The 20,368-nt window shown below is 48.3% G+C and overlaps 1 protein-coding gene across 7 annotated transcripts in view; it reads left to right on the forward strand.

Annotated features, from left to right (window-relative positions):
- The window catches only part of LOC111863589 (protein MTSS 2), an 87,645-nt gene that overhangs the window by 9,771 nt on the left and 57,506 nt on the right, over nucleotides 1-20,368 (forward strand). For all 7 annotated transcript variants that reach the window (XM_023850049.2, XM_033751118.1, XM_033751119.1 and 4 more), the window contains exons 2-3: nucleotides 2,592-2,653; nucleotides 9,130-9,203. In XM_023850049.2, coding sequence (XP_023705817.1) covers nucleotides 2,592-2,653; nucleotides 9,130-9,203 — 136 coding nt within the window. The remainder of the gene's footprint in view (nucleotides 1-2,591; nucleotides 2,654-9,129; nucleotides 9,204-20,368) is intronic.

Below are 20,368 nucleotides of genomic sequence, written 5' to 3' on the forward strand. Positions count from 1 at the left end.
GTCCGTCCGAACCATCCTTGAGGGTACGTCACATTTTAGCAGTTTCATGGAAGAAACCTCCTGAATATTCAGCGAGATTGCGAAAGGGTAGTTTCGGTTCCCAGTCTTATGTTAAAAATAGAATGATGACGTAATGATGTGTCAGTAATGACGACGCATCCTCAGGGATCCGTAATCCAGATTGGGAGGTTCTTGTCACATCCCCTGATAATAATTTGGTTATAATCAAACTTTTATTTATATAGTTTGTCGACGTTTCGGAGGAATACAGAGCGATCTGCTGGCGTTCTTATTTTTACTGGTTACTTTATTTGTTTGGTCTTTAGCCTGAAAATAAAAGCACTACTTTCTTTCGAAACGTCATGGAATTTTACTAGATTATACGGTGTCACATCCCAGCTAATGGCATTCATAACTATAAGAACCTGAAAGATTGGGAGATGAGGCGTGCAGACAGATATCCCCGCCCCCCATGTTTTAATGAGTTGAACCGTTCGCAAAGAAGTCATGCCGAAACGTCTCCCAGTGATAACAAACAGAGACACAGTTTCTGATGGGGATGAATCCGTGGTCGGAGTAGCAACTACTAGCATATATTTGGGTTCAGAGGTTCAATTAGTAACGCCAGTTCAAGTTCGTCACAGCTGCGCAATGCTGTGTCACGTGGACCACCTCGTTGCATCTTGAAACCACGGCGCTAATGAGAGGTCGCAACCTCCGGCTTCCTGAAACATAGAGGAATATCACGGAGACGGGATAGCTCAGGCAATACAGTAACTAGGCTAGGAACCAGGGTTCGATTACTGGCAAGAATAGAGATTTTATCCAGACCGATTCTAATCCCACTAAACCTCCTATCCAGGGTTTTCTTTGGGGGGGGGGAGCTGTTTCCTCGGGGATAAAGCGGCCGGGGCTGGGGTAGCGAACCTGACATGTCATCTCTGATTAGTGCGTGGAGCTATACCTTCATTCCCCTACACGTCTTCATAACTTTGGGTTTAATTAGGCACAGAGGCAACTTTATCTTTACCTTGTCACGCCAAGGACCGTGGAAACGAAGCTCAGTGCGTCCTGAACCCTGAAGGACATTCATAACTGGCCGACTTCGCAATTCGGCAACCTCCTTCGCTAAGCGTCTATGAACGATAGTATTAACGTGAAGTTGTCCCTGTGCTTAAGTAATTAAACACTACGCCCTGAAGGCATATGGAGTGGATGTATAGATCCACTTATTCTTGACCTTGGCACTAGGTGGAGGTGAGTGGTTAGTTTACGCCTCTGCGGCTTTACCCCTGGGGAAAGAGCCCCCGGGACCCACTGTATAGAACTGGGCCCCAGAACTGGCCTGGAAGGCGTGGAGAAGAGAAAATCTTGTCCCTAGCACCTTCATATAGTGCCAGTGTCAAGACCGGTGGAGCTATACCTCCATCCCCCCATATGTCTTCGTGACAATGCTTAACTAATTAAGGACAGGGGAAACTGTACCTTTTTCCATGATCGTACCTTGACCTTCCCGGCCGTAGCCAGTCTCTATGCCGACCGAGCTATCAATCTGGGATTTTAAAATAGTTTTATGATTTTATGACGCAGGTAACGAAAGGTAAAGCTATCCCTGTAACACGCCGTGGAGGCCCATAGGGTTGTGAGACATCGAGGCTCCCACATTTTGTAGACGGCTCACAGATGGCGGTGAGGTTGTCACCCTTAGCGCCGGCCGCCCTTTACCCCCAGGAAGATTCGTGGTACTCATTTCTGTTAGAGGCTGAGTCGACCCCAGGGCCATAGTGCGGCTGGAAGGGTTAGGTCAATCGAAAAAAAAATGCACTGACCTCATCGGGAATGGAACCCGCGACCTTCCATTTTGTAGCATAATGCCTCAAGCAACTACGCTACCGCGTGCTATCTTCATCCATGGGGAGTTATTTATGACGTATGTGGGTGGATAATATTAAAATAGATCTTGGGGAAATAGGATGAGGTGACATGGACTGGATTCATGTGGCTCAGGGTAGGGATCAGTGGAGGGCTCTTGTGAACACGGTAATGAACTTCGGGTCCCGTAAAATATTGGGAGATTCTTCAGTAGCTCAGTAACTGCGGGTTCCCAAGGAGGACTCGGCTCCATAGAGTTGTGTATGGTTTTTAGTTCCTGAGATGCTGAACACAATTGGGGAGGGTAAAGGCGCGTCCACATTACTCGTGCTCGTGCTCGTCGGGAGACTCGTCTGGCTTTTACTTGTGCCCGTAAATCTTCGTCCACACTACTTCAGTTGCTCGCCAGGCTTCGGCGCGTGAGGATCAGTATACTTACTCGTAGTGTGTATAGGCTGTAGTCGTATTTTAATTTATTGGCTATATTTTTTAAATTAAAAATTTTAAATTTGGTTGTCTCGTGACTTGTCATATCGTCCACATTACTCGGGTGCATAGCGAGTCACACGAGCACGAGCACGAGTAATGTGGACGCGCCTTAAGAAACTGAACGGTTCTACTGCAGGATAGACCACCCTCAGGCCTCATGCCCGTGTACAAAGCTTCCGTTGTGTTTTCACTGAGGGGTTGCAGCGTTCACTGTTTTTCCTCTGTTTCAGAATGGAACGCCTCTGTGGGAAGACCTGGTTGCCAAGGCGACGAAGCTCCACGCGTGCCTTAGGTAAGTGTAATTTTATTCTCCATTCACAAATCAGATGTGGCTTCTATTGGTTATAAAACTGTGGTTCACAACATTCTGTATTTTCCTTCATCTCTTCCGGAGGTACGCTAAGGATTTCAGGTGTTGGCCGGAAGAATTCTCAGTTGGTTCTGTGTTTCATAGCAAGAAGTCCTGAGAAGATTTTACGATACCTACAGGCCTTGTGTGTTTGCTGGGCTATGGGCCTCTCAGTAGCTGGACTGTGTATCCTCTACTGGTAGGATAACTGCCGAGTAGGGAACGAGTCCTCCGGGAGGGACTTTAAGCCGTGTGTCCCGCGTCGTAGCTTTACGTCACGTAAAGGAACCTCATGTCCCAAGGGGACCACTGAGCCAAATTCAGGACATTTCCCACCCAACAGTAGTCTCTAGCGCCTCTGGTAGATGGGGGAAGCATCGAGATACAGCTGAGCCAGTAGAGGCCGAACTCGCTGGCTGAGTCGGGACTGATGGCACGCACCAGTACCGGTAGGGAATAGAGACTGGTAGAATATCACAGGGGGACGCACATTGGACCAACAGTTGGTCTAAGTGCATGGGGAAAACCCACCCTCTCTAAATACAATACAATACAATTAATTGGAAAGATAGCCTGGTCGAGGTACTATCCGGTCATTTGCCTGGGGGACCGAGGAAAATCTTGAAAACCTCAGTCAGTTCCTTTCCTCAGTGCCTGCAGGTAAATGCTGTGCCATGCCGCTTCCTTCCAAATCCTTCCCAGGGAAAGCCAGAAGGAAAGAAACCACCGGAAGACCAAGATGTAGGTGGGACAATAATAAAATGGATTATAGAGAGGATGTGATGGTGTGGATTGGATTGATCTGGCTCAGGATAGGGACCAGTGGAGGGCTCTTGTGAACACGGTAATGAACCTTCGTGGAGCACAACTGGCGGCTTCTCGTGAGTGAGTGAGCGAGTGAGGTTAACATGTTTAGTTCTAGCTGAAGTTGCAGGTTTTGTATGTCCTTTGTGAATGTGCTGTCCATTTCACATGTATCCTTTGTTCCTCTGGTATTCCGGGGAGGCCTGGCCTTGAGCTCCTGGCGGCTATATTGTTCTTAAAGAGCGGGGGCAGGTTTTGGTTGTCTGACCGTTATTCTTACTGGGGTAGTACCGTTGTCTGTAACGCGTTTGTGTTCAGCGCCTGAGTATAATTGAGCCGGGATAGTGCAGTCGGTGATGCGACTGGCTACGGGCTTGACCGTTCGAGTCCCGGTAGGGTCAAGAATTTTCTCCACGTCGTCCAGATCGGCCCTGGGGTCCACCCAGCCTCCTATCCACTAGGTACCGGGGGCTCTTTCGCTGGTGGTAAAGCGCAGGATGCGAAGCTGACCACTTACCTCAAACTAATGCAGAGGTCAAGAAAATATGGATCTCTGCATTCGCCCCCCATACGCCTTATTGGCGTAGTGCTTAATTATTTGAGCACAGGGCAGCTTTACTCCAGTGGCTGGCGTCAGCAGTTTGTAAGGCTGAAAGAGAAATGCAGGTTTCACGGTGTATGAAATTTGAATTGGACAGACCGGCTGTGGCACCCACCCAGCCTCCTATCCAGTGGGTCCTCTTTCCCCGGGGTTAGAGCGGCAGGGGCGTGAAGCTGATCAGTCACTTTCATCCAGTGCCGAGGGTAAGAATGGTGGACCTATACCTTCACTCCTGTATACGTTTTTATGACGTGACGCTTAATTAATTAAGTACAGGGTATAAGTTTGCCTTTTACCTATGTCAGTCTGTAACATGCAATCCTGGTCATCCTTTGTAGCCTCCACCCCATCACTTTTTAATTCCAAACGTGTTAGCTGTTCTTGAAACGCTGCCCGTAGCCGATTATTTGAAATCTGGTTGTAGCAAGGCGCTCTGAACTGTTCAAGACAGCCGCTTCGGATAGCCTGAGGCTTGCATCGGTAGTCCTGTTTGCTGAAGGACACTGTTGCCTAATGTGCAAGTCACTTCCTTGGTACCGTACGGTTCCAAGTTTCGTATCTCCATCGGCTGTACAGATGATTAAGAAACGTGCTTCTGCCACCTTCCTCCAAACTCAGCTTCACCATTTCAAATGGATGTGAGCTGCCAGGTTCACTTCCCGGCCGCTTTATCTCTAAATATAAAGCCCTCGGTGCAGATTGGATAGATCTGGACGCTGGACGCCCAGCCCAATTTCCAGTCACTGTACCATCTGAGCTCTCACTCATCTTCCAGAAGAAGTGCTTCATTTCGCCCTTTGAAGGTATTCTATTACAGTTTGTGTAAAGGTAAAGGTGTCCCTGTAACAGGCCGTGGAGACCCATAGGGCTGTGAGACGTCGAGGCTCCCACATTTTTTGGACAATCGGTTGTTAGCCTTAAGCGGCGGCCGCCCGTCTTTTACCCCTCTCCCCAGGAAGATTCCTGGTACTCATTTCTGTTAGAGGCTGAGTCGACCGCAGAGACATAGTGCGGCTGGTAAGATTAGGTCAATTGAAAAACCCAATGACCTCATCGGGAATCGAACCCCCGACCTCCCGGCTTCATAGTGCCTCAACCAGCTACGCTAGTGACAGTCTGTGTACTGAACTGAAGCGCACACATGAACGTGGGGCGGAGTTCGAAGTTTTGTAGTTGGAAATGAATGTCATTCCCTTGGCATTTTGTTCAGTAGGGCGGTTTTGTTTGAAGGGAGAAAAGAGCGGGCGCAGTCCCCTTTCTATATGGCCTTGTTTGCCAATAAAGACGTTGGATGTTACATTTGCACAAAATAAAGGTCAATTTATAATAAGCTCTTTTTTATGCAAGAAACGGCGCTCGATTTTATTTTGTACGTCTGTCAGGCCTTGGGTTGAATAACAGCAGAGCCACAAAATGGCATTTTGATACGGGATGCCGCCACTCACTGAGCAGGAACTGGGATAGTTTAGTGCCTACACTGCGGGCTGAACAACTGGAGAACTGGGGTTCGATTCCCGCAGAGGCAAGATATTTCTGTTCTCTACCGCATACAGACCAGTTCTTCCCACTGTTTTGGATCTTTCTGCCCACCGGCTTCGTGTTATGATCTGAGGAATCAGATTCGTGGCTCCCTTCCCCTGCCGCCGTACCCAGTTGCCATGGAATTGTGTTGACGGGAGGTGCTCCACTGAAACCTCGACTGAGACACCGGCGCTCATACCTGAGATTCTTCGTGTTTCAGTCCCACCAGGCAAATGCCGGGATACTTTTCCGAAGATGCCACGACCACTTCCTTCCGGGACCTTTCCAATTCACCAGTCCTACCATTCGACGTTGTATACACTGACAGCGTTGGAAAGAACACCGTATCACATACAGCAGTGCTGGTTCACTGACAGCGGACATCAGCAGCCTCTTGTTCCGTCCTGTATCCGACATTGGATAGGGAATATTAAATGCAAACAGTAAAGTTGCTCTTATGCTTAAAGAATTAAGCAACATGCCTTTAAGTTATATGGTGTCTTCGAGGTCTCGGCACTAGATGGAGATGAACAGTCAGCTTCACGCCCCGGCCGCTTTACACCCGGTATCTGTTGGATAGGACGCTGGGTGGGCACCAGGGAGAACAGAAAAGTCTTGCCCCTCTCACGAATAGAACCCCGCCCGTCCGGCCAGTAGTTCGTCGCTGTACGGATCGCGCTATCCCCGCTGCCAGGTATGCTTTTTATTGCTAGTGGGGTGGAACCAAGTCCCTTGCACTGCGGCCACTTCTGGCCTATTGTACCAGCCCCAGATGATAGGTGAGGGTGATTGTGGAGTAATTGGCGGAATGAAGATTGGCAGGGGAAACCGAAGTACTCGGAGACAACCTGCCCCAGCCCCACTTTATCTACCACAAATCCCACTTGACCAGACCCGGGATCGGGAAGCCTGCGACTAACCGCTTGAGCTATGGCGCGACCATTCGTTGCCAGGTAAGTAACAATATGAGACTGAAACTAGGACCTGAAGATGTGGACTAAATCTCACGGTCATGCCCAATGTAGGTTCCATTGTGAGCGCGTTAAGAGACGCGCAGATGACCGGATGAGCAACTGTTAGCGCCATAAGAAGGACTCTTTTCCATGGAGCTATTACTCATCACGTTCATTTATTTATTTTCTGCTTGTTTAACGACGCTGTCAGTAGCTCAAACTTCAAGGCTTGAGTGTTCGAATGGCAACGAATAATGGATTCGTATGAATGTAGAGGGATGCGGAGAGAGACCAAGTTTTGTCGAGTTTAGTCTTGCTCGTGATGCACCCGATTCCACGGACGACGTAGCCTCCGCCAGGAGCGCTGGGGATGCATAGAGATCAGTGGGCTGTGAAGAGGCATGTAGCTCCTAATCTTATTATGATATGGAGAAGCGCACGAGGGTGGAGAGCCGAGCGGAAAATGTGGCGCACAGTGTTCGCGTGTTTCTTGTCTCTTGCGTTTGTCTGGCATGCCAGTAGCACGACGGAAACACAGTTTCATGACTTAATTAATAATGGACTCAGTGTCTTAATGCGACAGGTGCCACTTGTTAAACATCAATGGGGGGGGGGGCGCTTAAGGTAAAATCTGTCCGTATCTTTAAAGACTAGCTCGTGCTTCAGAGTAAACTGAATGTGGTTAAGTAGGAAATGACAAATAGAGATTTTGCTTTAAAATTTAAACGGAATTGTCATGTTAAATTATCTTACTTACTCATGGAGCTGAGCCCTTCTGGAGGAGCCGCCAATTCTGCAGCTACTCAAGAATTTCCCAGCGTTTTATGGAACCCGAAGGTTCATCACCGTATTCACAAGAGCCCTCCACTGGTCCCTATCCTGAGCCAGATCAATCCAATCCATACCATCCCATCCTATTTCCCTAAGCTCCATTTTAATATTTTCCACCCGTCTACGTCTGGTGTACCTAGTGGCCTCCTTCCTTCTGGCTTTCCCACCAATATCTTATACGCATTCCTCGTCTACCCCATTCGTGCTACATGACCTGCCCACCTCATCCTCCTTGACTTGATCATTCTAATTATACTTGAAGAAGAGTAGAAATTATGAAGCTCCTCATTATGCAGTTTTCTCCAACCTCCTGTCACCTCATCCCTCTTCGGTCCAAATATTCTCAACACCCTGTTCTCAAACACCCTCAGCGAAGCTGAAATCTAGAACTTGTGTTTGATGGAACGTCATGCCTTGCGTGTTCTGCGAAGTCTCCACTGTGACGTCGATACGGCCTGATACTGGTCTTCACGAAGTCAGTAACAGTTTAACTGAAATAATGTTGATGCTCATATTCCGTACCCCCGAAAAGTTTATACACAGTTTTGCCTGTTTATGCGCCCCTGAAAATCGGGCTCTTACTCGAACGGAGGATGAGCCGGGAGAGCTCAGTCATTTCAGCGACAGCGATGGACTGGAAGGCCGAAGAATTCGGGGTTCGTTTCCCCCGGCTCTGGGGCTCAACCAGCTTGTTAACTCAGTCTGTACAAGGGGCTGTTTACTTGGGATATACCAACTGAGCCAGTAAATCCATAAAGAAACACACGTAGTCCCCGACTTACACAATTTGCGTTCTCAAAATATTTTGCATAAGGTGAAGTGTTAGTTGAACCCGAATTTCCCGTAATAAGTGACGTAATACAGAGTTGTTTTTTTTTTTTACTTCCTTGACCGGTTCACGGTGACATGTGCGCCGCTTTGCGTCGAGGCTCATACGAATTTTCCCAATGAATCAACGTGCCCGATGACCGATAACATTTGGAATGAAAGGAAGTAATTAACTTGTGGAACGCTTGGCGGCATTATGTTTCACGGCGTGTAGTGCGGTTTGTGCGAGAGTTTGTTTATGATTTGGCAGCAGTTATCATCTCCATTAGTCATTTGTTTTCAATTACAGTTAGTGAGCAGCGTGGTACGTTATGGAGCGGTATACTTCAGATCAACGTGTATTTTTGTGCAACGGACGAAGCGTGGTTTCACTTGCAGGAATACATAAATACGCAAAATAATCGCTACTGGAGTTCACAGAAGCGACCTCTAACCCACGAAGTCCCACTCCATACAGTGAAAGTTGGTGTCTGTTGTGCTGTAAGTGCAAGAAGTGCTGTTATACTCGTAGCTGTATTTTTTTAACGAAACAATGAATTACCAAAGATGTCTACGTGTAGAGAGGATAACATTTTCAACACTTCATGTGATCTGTGAATTGTAACTACTTCATTCCAAACGCTATCGGCCGCCAGGCATGCTGATTCATCGGCAAAATTCACATGCGCCTGGCGGCAAGTGCCGCGTCTGTCGCCGTGAAGCGCAGAGCCTTTAAGCCGGTCAACAAAGTAAAAATCCTCCGTGTATACCGCAATGGAGAAGGCGTGTGAGAAGGAATGCAGCCGCACTTTACAAGCAGTGCTGACGTAACTCGAGGTGGTGGGCGGGTGGGGGTTTCGGTGCCTGCAGTTCCGTGTTTTGATGCGACTTCCCTGTTGCAGGGCGACGATCCAAGCCATCGCCGCGTATTTGGACGTTTTCCAGAAGATAGCCGACGCAGCGACGAGCACACGAGGTGAGTACGCATAATTGTAGTAGTACAGTCTGTCTATTTTAGCTGGTCCTCCGTTGTGCGCACTGTATGGACAGGGCACTGCCTGACGCTGCCTTGCGTCCTGCTTTCATTCACGTTCCTCCAGCCGGCTAGATCAGACACTGCGCACGGAGCTGGGTAACTTCAGAAAGAGGTGCACTCATGTTATACAGCATTGTCCTTATTTTTAAATATGGAACGGAAAGTTTGGCGTGCGCTAACCCAGTAAACGTAAAGGTGAAGTTTAATTAATTAATTAAGCACCACGCCATGAAGACGTATGGGAGAGTAGAGGTATAGCTCCACCATTACTGACATGAATGGTCAGCTTTATTCCCCGGAAAGTCTCTCCTTTGCCCATTGGATAGGCTGGGTGGGGCTCAGAGCCGGTCTGGACGCTGTGGAGAAGAGAGAAATCCTGCTGGGAATTGAACCCCGGCTGTCCAACCCATTTCCCATCGCTATACCGACTGAGCTATCTTTGTGAGGCCTGCCATAAATGCACCGTTGCGTGTGTCACGCTATTTAAGGAGGAGAAAAAAAAGGTGATGAGTTAACAGCAGCAGCAGCAGCAGCAGCAGTAGCAGTAGTAGTAGTAGTAGTAGTAGTAGTAGTAGTAGTAGTAGTAGTGTTCATCCTCGCCAGATCGTGAATTGCGCGTCCCAGTGACCCGGAGAGCTATGCTGGCGGAGCTTAAGTTCCTGGTAGGGTCACCCATGCAAGGCGAAATGTATACGCAATCCTGTTCCTTCAGGTTGGGGTTTGTGCGTGAGGGTAACAACCTCACCCCTTAGAAATATACGAAATATAGAAATATACGTACTGTTACGAAACCTTCAGAGAGTGATCATGGGGAGGCCAAGGCCCACACAGGGTTCCAGCGCCTGTAAAGAGGAAGGGGAAATGTTGGCGGCGCGACAGATGATGTAGATGGAGCATGAGATGAAGTTCGAAGCAGTGACCTTATTACAGGCCTTACTGTACTCCACTGATAGCAAGATATTGTCCGGAAAGCGTTAGAGTCACAGAAGAGTTAAGATGGCCAGGGATTCATCGAGAGAGGCGGGATGATCTCAGTCTGTATTCATGCGGTGGTGTTGTTACCGTTATTCGACCCTGAGGATGGGGGCGATATGTTCTTCCGAAACGTCGGTTAACTTTCAACGGACTACACGGCGTTATATCGCAGAAGGTAGTGCCCTTCTGAGTGAAGTTGTTTTGGAACTGCGGACTGGAGCCAATTGCGACAGGGCAGTTACGGTTGACGGTCTTTTGTGAACACGGTAATGAAACACTGGGTTTTATAGTGTGGAAGAACGAGCATAGAACAAGTTGAAGTAGGTCACAAACGCTTCCATGGCTGTAGTCAGGTTGCCATTTCCACCAGACAGTCTGTGTACCACATACGGGGACATGGTGGGTGTGTGGCCCCCGTGAATGGCAGCTGAGTAGCCCAGCCTGTGTGTAGTGAAGGAAGTTGGAACTCTCCCGGCCCCAGTGCTGATGTTCGCATGTGCTGTACACTGCACCTCAAGGCTGCCTTCACAAGACGCGATGCCGTCTCCTCTGGTAGACTCTGCCTCGTATACTGTGTTTACATCTTTCTCCAGTGGTGAAGCGGCCGGTGCCTGAAACTGACCACTTACCTCCATCTAATGTTAAGAAAATATGGAGCTGTTCATTCCCTCCCCAATAGGTTTTCTTGATGTGGTGCTTAATTAAGCAGAGGGGCAACTTTACTTGTGTTATCTGGTAGAGGCATACACGTTTAATTATGTTCCCATATGTCGATTGTCTAGAAAATGTGGGAGCCTCGACGTCTCACAACCCTATGGGCCTCCACGGCCTGGTGCAGGGATACTAATGTCTGGGCGCTGACCGTGTGCCTGGGGTTGGGAAAGAAGAAATGTATACAGAAATTTCATGTGGAAATCTCTTAGAGAGCTAGGACTTCCGTGATTAAGGAGGAGGTGGGAGGCGCGGAGTGTACTGTGCCAACCAGAATTGTGTTGAAATGGGTCGGGTCAGGACAGCTTACAGGGACGAGCTTTTATGACGACGGTGATGGACCATCGGATTCTGTGACCCCAGACCGAGCAATCCGCCTGAAGCGGTATCGGCTGTCTTGTGTCCTGGAGGTGCGCGGGATCAAATCTCTGCCGAGAATTCGGCTACCCTCACTGAATGTCGTGGTTTTTACTCAGTCCCTCCAGGCAAATTCCGGTTACAACCGTTTCCTTTCACATCCTTCCCCGGTTATTATTCACCAGTCGTCATGCTGTTTGATGTCATGTTGTCGAGTTATTGTCGCTGACAGTTGCTCATACTGTTAAAACATGAAGCTGTCCTTGTGCCTAATTAAGCTCCACGCCATGAAGACATATGGAGGAGCGGAGGTATAACTCCACCATTTTTGGCCTCGGCTCTAGTTGGAGGTGAGTGGTCAGCTTCACGCCTCAATCGCTTTACCCCCGGGGAAAGAGCTTCCTGTGCCCATTCGATAAGAGGCTGGGTTGGCCCGGGAGTCGATCTGGACGCTGTGGAGTAGAGAAAAATCTCTTGCCGCTTACGGGAATCGAACCCGAGCCGTCCAACCCGTCGCTATACCGGCTGTATAGAATGAAGTAGGCGGGTGGTTGATGAATAAAGAATTGGAAACATGTGGAAGGAAACGATCGTTGCTCATTTGAGATAGTAACCTGGAGGGACTGAGGAATACCATGAAGAACCTCAGTCATGACAGCCGGGGTTCGAACCGGGAATGTCCTAAATACAAATCAGAAGCTTCATTTCTTGAGCCAGATCGCACGGTGATTAGAATGAAAACATGGCTATGGGTAGGAGGTGGGAACCTGCAGGCGCGAACAAGGAACGCTGGCGGCGGATGCTTCTCCAGGGGGACGTGTTAATAAAGATGTCTTGGAGGCTCTGAGGAAAACAAAGAAAATTGAAGTTCAGAATAGCCCCTAATCACGCAGTATATGTTGTTCAGCATTGCTTGGAAAGGTACTAACGTTTCGGAGATACCTGCTGCCTCTGTCTTCAGGCTGGAGGCATCATTTTGCTCCGAGACGTTGGTACATGACGTCACATTCTAGTTATCAGTAATCTTGATGCACTCACCGCCATGACGTCGCACCTCACGTGCTTTCTGGTTATTTATTTACGTAACTAGGTTTGCAGTTTAGTCATTTGTTAAGTTAGCGCCGTGTCAGAATTCCGTGATGCTACACGCGTGACGACAGGTGAAAGTCTGCAATATGTCTATCTTGTTTTATCATGCTCCGTGCTTCGTGACCCTTACTGTAGGCTGTACCAGAATATCACAATTCCATGGCTTTTGTCTACAGTTGTTCATAACGTTTACAGTCTAACGTGTCTCAAACCAATTCGTTCACCTCCAACTAGTGCCGAGGTCAAGAAAAATGTGGATCTATACATCCACTCCCCCATACGTCTTCATGACACAAGGACAATTTTACCTTTTTCTTTACCGTACATACAGGCTAGTTGGCATTGCTCAGGCCCCAGATAACTTGCATGCTCGAATTTGACTGCTTGGTTTGTCCCCCCCCCCCAGTCTCTGCCCTGGGGTTGCGGGCATCAGAGGGCTGTGACGTATCGAGATTGAACCGTAAACTGTTGTTTCACAAGGAAGGCAGTTTCCTGCCTCAGAATCACAGCGTGACTGTGCCGGAAGCAGTCTGTACATTTGTTCTCGCGATGACTTATCTTTAGGACATTGTTGCATTCGGCTGTATTGAGCAGTGTACTGTATTAGTCACATTATCGTATCATTGCCGTCTGTTAATCTAATCCCATGGGACGTGAGATGACCCGATTTGCCCAAATTTGTCTCCAACTTCTCTCTTCCGCGTACTGAAAAGTGTCTGGATAGCTCAGTCGGTATAGCAGCTGGCTACGGATTGGACGGCCGGGGATTGATTCCCGGCAGGGGCAAGATTTTTCCCTACCCCACAGCGTTCAGACCGGCTCTGGGGCCCAACCAACCTCCTCTCCAATAGGTACCGGACGTTTCGCCGGGGTAGAACGATAGGAGTTTGAAGCTGAGCGCTTACCTCCATCTCATTCCGAGGGCGAGAATGGTGGAGCTACATCTCCGCTCCCCCAGACGTCTTCATGTCACGGTGCTGTATTAATTAAGCACAGGGACGACTTTGCCTTTACCTTTTTTAATTTTGTCTGAGTTTCTGCAGGAGAGTGTACCATGGGGGGGGGGGGGCAGAACTGCGAGTGGGAATGGGAATTTCCATTTTAATGTGTCTCGTAGTGTTGTAGCGATTCTCGGATTGGTGTGAATCATACGCCTCGCAGCCTGGTGATACTGCACGGGCCTACCCCAATAATATATCGGGAAGGAACAGGGGGCCGTGGTCACGTGACTGCCATTGCAGATCGATCGTGCTGTAGGGAGCAGAAGGGGCCGTGTGCCAACAAGAGAGCGTCTTGCCTCTCGGTTAGTTGGATTCCATTCTTTGGAATTTCTGTGCCCGCTCGATGGAATTTAGTGTCTCGCTGATTAGGCATTCTGGGAATTTATGGCCCGGGGCACCGGGTTTAATGTGAAGGAAATTATGGGCCTGTTAACCTTTTGAAGCCTGAAATCCATGTATATTTAAAATTTAAGCTCCTGTGCAATACGTCACAGCTACAAAGCCCAGCCGGTTAATGCTGTTTATTGTGAGAACCATACACAAACACACTGGGGCAAAATGCAGCGTTTTACTATATTAAAGTGTGTTTTAAACGGATGAATAACGTCGGAAATGCGTAGAGAAACCCAGTTCAGTAAAATTAATGCTGACCCTCGTCAGCACAGTCGGTACCCATGACCATATTTTTGTTTTGTTTTTCCCAGACTTTCGCGTGTTTTGAAATGGGGCATCCTCTTCGATGAGAGAAGGAGTCTGACTACTGCTGGTCACCCCCCACTCTTCTGGGGGAGTGACTGTTCTGACTCTCTATCTCCAACTTTGCTTTAAACATTGACTGACTGTCTGCAAAATTGTTGCTGGTCCTCGCCAGCACAGTGATTCTGTGGGACTCGTGACCATATTTTACTGTCTGACGGCTCTGGGAGCCTTCAGAACCTCCTCCCTTAAACACTGAATTTCGTTAACTCACAGGAAACACATTACGTCTGCACTACAAAGACCAGGACACGCGGTAGCGTAGTTGGTTGAGGCACTGTGTTACAAGACAGAAGGTAGCGGGTTCGATTCCCCGTGAGGTCACAGGATTTTTCAGTTGACGTAATCCTTCCAGCCGCACTATGGCCCTGGCCTCGACTCACCTTCCAAGAGAAATAAGTAGCAGGAATCTTCCTGGCGGTAAGGACGGCCGGAGCATAAGGCTGACATCACGACCATCTGTGAGCCAATTGTCTAGAAAATGTGAGAGCCTCGACGTCTCACAATCCTATGGGACTCCACTGCTTGTTAGAGGGATAGCTTTACTTACTTTTTTACAGAATTGGGGGCCTGATTCATAAAGGTAAGTAACACTAACTTTAGGTGAGCCGGGATAGCGCAGTCGGTATAGCGACTGACTACGGGCTAGACGACCGAGGGGTCGGAGTTCGAGTCCCGGTAGAAGCAATAATTTTCTTTTCTCCACGTCGTCCAGACCGGCTCTGAGGCCCACCCAGCCTCCTGTGTAATGGGTACCGGTGCTCTTTCCTGGGGGTAAAGCGACTGGGACGTGAAGCAGGCCACTCACCTCCAGCTAGTACCGAGGTCAAGCAAATATGGATCTATGCATCCACTCCCCCGTACGCCTTCATGGCGTGGTGCTTAATTAGACACACCTTTTACACTAATTTTAGTGAGTACTAAAATAATTGAATCATTTATCTACATAAGAAAAAATTTGGGGGCACGCGGTTTCGTAATTGGTTGAGTCACTATGCTACAAGCCGGAAGGTCGCGGGATCGAATTCCGATAAAGTCATTGATTTTTTTTCAATTTACCTAATTCTTCCAGCCGCACTGTGGCCCCGGAGGTCAACTCAGCCTCTAACAGAAATCAGTACCAGGAACATTCTTGGGGGTAAAGGGCGGCCGGCGCGTAAGGCTGACAACCTTACCGCCATCTTTGAGCCTATTGTCTAGAAAACGTGGGAGCCTCGACGTCTCACAACCCTATGGGCCTCCACGGCCTGGCACGGGGATAGCTTTACTTTTTACTTTTTTACTTTTACATAAAGAATTAATATTGTTGAATGGAGGATGTGAATTGCATTAAATATGAGAATTAATATATGTTTTCGCTGAAAATTAAAGGCAAGTAGACCCGGAGGAGCAACAGAAGGCTCTTGGGAACGGATGCCTGTGTAGAGATGTGCAGGCAGTCTGCCATGTTATAGTTGCGTGTTCCGCCCGCTAAGGAGTGGAGATCGCGACAGAGGAAACCCTGACACCATTGTTCTGTCATGCTTAAGAGAGTGTGACCTGCTCTGGGGCCTAAGACAGGTTTCGGTTATTCCGGAACAACGTGGCACTGGGATACGCTTTCTAGGGGCTCCCCTGTTCATCTGCCTATGTGTCCTACATCTTAACCCATTAAGGGCCCCCATGAATGTATTCCTTGTGAAACACGAGTTCGAAAAATGCGATTTCACTTTAATGCGATCAGCCAATTTAGATTGATAAATTCCCCCCGTACATCTTAATGGCATGGTGCTTAATTAAGTTCAGGCACAACTTTACGCTTTTTTATATTTACTGAAATATTCACCTGTTTTAAGCGTGAGAGTCTAGCGCGTCACGTGGTTTTATTCAGTTTGGCCATTCCATTGATCGGTCGTTACAGTATGTAGTCAAATTGCACGATGTCGAATTATTTATATGGTCTGACGTGTGACGTACTGAGCGCAGCAGCAGAAGCCGCCCCTGTTCTAATTGCGTTCTCTGGTGTCCGTCCAGCCGCACTAACAAGCAGCGACACCTGTCTCACACGGCAGACACTACAGGAGCACAGTAAGGATAATACATGTCATGCGGGTAGCCGCAGTACAGGGGACTAGCAATAATAAAGAAGTGGAGGCTGAATAGTCATGAAGTTATGGCCGAAATGTGCATGAATCATATCGTCCTTTACTGTAACAAACCTCTAAACAGTTCTAACTTATATTTCTTCTGACGTTTCGGAGGAACGTCGGTTCACACAAGATCTGCACCATCTGCACGGTGTCACATCCCAGAAGACGGCTTTCTTCATAGTCACCGCCGTGACCTCAGCCCTTACTTGTAGTTCTTGTAATGAGGAATGTCTTTCTTCGAAATCTGCATACAACAAGCAGAATTCATATTAATATTTTTCAGTTTACCGTTGATTTGAACAGGCCGTTCTCTGCTTTCTGTCTGAGTGCATCCCTGGAACCTTTCAAGATCGTCTTCCCACCAAATTCAGCGTCACACAGTAATTTCTTCTCTAAGTGTGGATTCCCACGCACAGCTGCCTCTTTGTGTTTGCAAGTTATGGCAAGTGTCCTGAGTTCTTTGATGTTCTCGCTTCGTATCTGCTGCGGTACTCTGCGAAATGTTACACTATCTGTTGCTTGTTGGCGCATCTCTTTTGTCTTTTGTTCTGTTCCGGTGAATTGTGCCAAATAAAACAGCGATAAAGGTACGGAGCCTTAACGTTCGTGGAATTCATTGCGTTGGATGTTGTAAGCGGTGTTTCAGCAGTTATGGAATTTAAGGTGAAGTTAGGTGAGGTTTACTACGTTTTTGCCAGTATTGTGCTGTTTTGCATAGATGGTGCTCAAACGGAGATACGGTCGGCTTTGCTTGCATATTATGCTCTAGGGGTTAATTTAGCGAAGAAATATCTCCTCAGATGACCCGTAGGAGGGGCTTGAGATACTGTATACACACTAAACCCTTGCAGTTCGAGCAACCGACGCCCCCCCCCCCAGGCACTCAACGCAAAAGAACGTGGTCACCTGCTGTACCACTTACAGCAGTTATCATTGCTGTGGTTTTTGTTTGCCTTTGCTGTAAGCAGCGCAGTTAGATGTTGGGAGATACGGTCTTGACGGCACGGGAATCTGGGTTCGACTCCCTACAGGGACAGGAAACTGAGACGTAAGGCTGACGAACTGGAGGTTCGGTGTTTGATTTCCGGTAGGGGCAAGAAATTTTTCTCTTCTACACAGTGTCCAGACCGGCTCTGGGGCTCACTCAGCCTCCGATCCAGTGGGTAACGGGGTGATTGCTCCAGGAGTAAAGTGACCGGGGCGTGAAGCCAGCCACTCACCTCCAACTAGTGACGAGGTCAAGAACGGTGGAGCTTCCACTCTCACATATTTCTTAATGGCATAGTGCTTAATTGGTTAAGCACAGGGACAACTGTACCCTTTTGTGTTAATTAGTATGCATTGAGATGTTATTTGATGATGGCTGTGAGTTGAGATTGAAGGGTGGAATTGTGTGGCGAAACGGCCGACTGACACACTTACACAAGTGGAATCTGCCTGATGATTCTTACCTGAATAAACGGAGTGCAACGTGCAACGCTGTCTGGAGCAGAAGAGCTCCGCCGTTGTGTCGTTATGTAGTCTACAGTTCCGTTATCCGCTTTCCAGCTCTGCAACCTGGGGAAGGGAGGGAGGGTAGCTAAGCCGGAGTGGGGGGACAGCTGTGAACGTACTATGTAATTAGGTTTAAATTCAGTAGATGTCCACAGACTTTTGGGGAGACGTATGTCGTCAGCATCTTCAATGTCGAACATGAAGATGGAGGCGATATGTTCCTCCGAAATGTCGGTGGACCTATACCGAGTGGTATCGGAGGCGCTGCTGTGTTCACCACGAAACATTCGCCGCATGTCTCTGGGAAGTAACTGGTGCGATCAGTTGCATCCATACTTGTAAGCGTATCTTATCAGTTATTTGTTTCATGACGTTGTGTTATCGGAAGCAGCACGGCCGCTTCAAGAACGGGACAGAAGTGACATCATCTCTGGCACATTAGCGTGACGTCAGCACATACGTGTCGTACCGCACATAGCCGGAAACACGATAATCGGACTGTATTTACCCTTTTCTGTCGTTATTAGTTCTCCCTGTGCTTAATCAATTAAGCACCGTGTCATGGAGACGTATGTGGAAGTGGAGGTATAGCTGCACCGTGCTTAACCTCTGCACGAGTTGTAGGTGAGTGGTCAGCTTCACGCCCCGGCCACTTTACCCCAGGGGAAACAGCCCACGGTACCCATTGTATACGGGACTGGGTCTCAGTGCCGGTCTGTACGCGGTGCAGAAGAAAAAATTCCTTGCTCTTGCCGGGATCGAGTCCCAGTTTCTCCGCCATTCATTCCATATCCCGTCACTATACCAACTGAGCTATCTGCCTTTCTTTTCATGTCTTCTTTCTTCTTCCTACCTCATTTCATTTTTTTTATCCTTGCTAACCGGAACTCTTGTCTCTCTCTTTTTATTTCCCGTTTTTCACTTGTTCTTCTCCTTCTTCTGTTTACTTTCCTTGCTTTCCTCTTCTGTTAACAGAATTCCCTGTGCACTGAAGTGCTCTTGGCCAGACGTCCAGTTCTCAAGAATACTATCTTTTGGCATGTGGTGCCGAGTAGTCCGGTAGGTCACCGACGTTTCGGTTGGACATCGGTGAACGTCGGTCAGGCTAACATTCTCACATCTCAGGAGACAGTATTCTTCGTAGTGAGACGCCGGTAGTTGCTAAGTGGTCCATATACATCTCGCCCTGTTGTTCGCTACATCATAATTGCCAGTGCTAATCCCATTGCCCTGCAAAATGTAGGTCTCTCCACGTTTCCTCCTTCACATCCAAGTGTCTTAGCAGGGACTTCATGTAGACTGGTTTCCGGAACGCTAGATGCTGTGCGCATGCGTGTTGCTGTCTATGTCTCCAATCGGTATGAATGTGGTGACCCATTGCCATATACGTACTTGAAATCATTGGTCATTAATGCTGTTTTTTTTTCGTCGTTGCATGGTCCGTTTTGTGTCGGCTCATAAAACTGCGTAATAGGTCCAGTTAAAAATACAGTAAAAGGTAAAAACGTAGAGGTAAGGTTGTCCCCTGTACTCTGCAATTTACGCACTGCGGCATGAACGCTTAGGGGGGAGTCGATGTATAGATGAACATTTTCTTGACCTCGGAACTTGCTGGAGGTGAGTGGTCAGCGTGACGCTTCCGGCGTAATTACCCCCGGGGAAGGAGCCCCGGTTCATATTGAATAGGAGGTTGGGTGGACCCCAGAGCCGGTCTGCACGATTTGGAGAAGAGAAAACTGTCGACCCTACCGGTACTCGAACTCCGACCCCTCAATCTTTCAGCCCGTAGCCAGTCGCTATACCGACTACGCCATCTTGGCTCCTACAGTAGAAGGTAAGAAAAAAATAATGTAAAGCTCTCTCTCTCTGTAACGAGCCTTGAAGACCCATAGGATTGTGAGACGTCGAGGCTCCCACATTCTCTAGACAGTCGGCTTACAGATGGCGGTGAGGTGCCGCCCTTTACCCCTAGGAAGATTTCTGGTACTCATTTATGTTAGTGGTTGAATCAATGCGGCTGAAAGCATTAGGTCAATTGAAAGACCCAGTTTCGTCATTGGAAATCGAACCCGCGACCTTCCGACTTGTAGCATAGTACCAGGAATCTTCCTGGAGGTAAATGGCGACCGGCACGTAAGGCAGGGTGGGCCCCAGAGGGTGTCTGATGAATGGATGCTTGGCTCACTCTCGGAACTGAGCTAACCCGGTTCCCATTTATGCATTGATGTGCTTTACGTTTTAATAAGTGTGATATGAACGCAGTATCAATTTTTTAGTGTTACCGAGGTTTTGGTTTCTTCCCCCCGGGCGGTTAGAGTACGTGTGGCCCCGGTTGATTGGACACGGGCTCAGTATGTGTGCCTAGCAGGGAGTGATGTTGATGGGATGATTGTAGGCGGTGGAGGGGTGGGCGATTAATGATCCCATCGTGGCGTGCTTGTTGCTGTCCAAATAACTGGCCCACTAATTTACGAAATTACTTCTAGATTAGGTTGAGTAACCAGAAGCCAGCTGAACACACAGTAATGGAGAGGGCGTTATATACAGGGTCTTCACGACTTTAGGGCATAACTGCAGGAGGTGATTTCCTAGG

Source organism: Cryptotermes secundus, unplaced genomic scaffold (genome assembly GCF_002891405.2).
Source record: "Cryptotermes secundus unplaced genomic scaffold, Csec_1.0 scaffold57, whole genome shotgun sequence".
Taxonomy (NCBI): Eukaryota; Metazoa; Arthropoda; class Insecta; order Blattodea; family Kalotermitidae; genus Cryptotermes; species Cryptotermes secundus.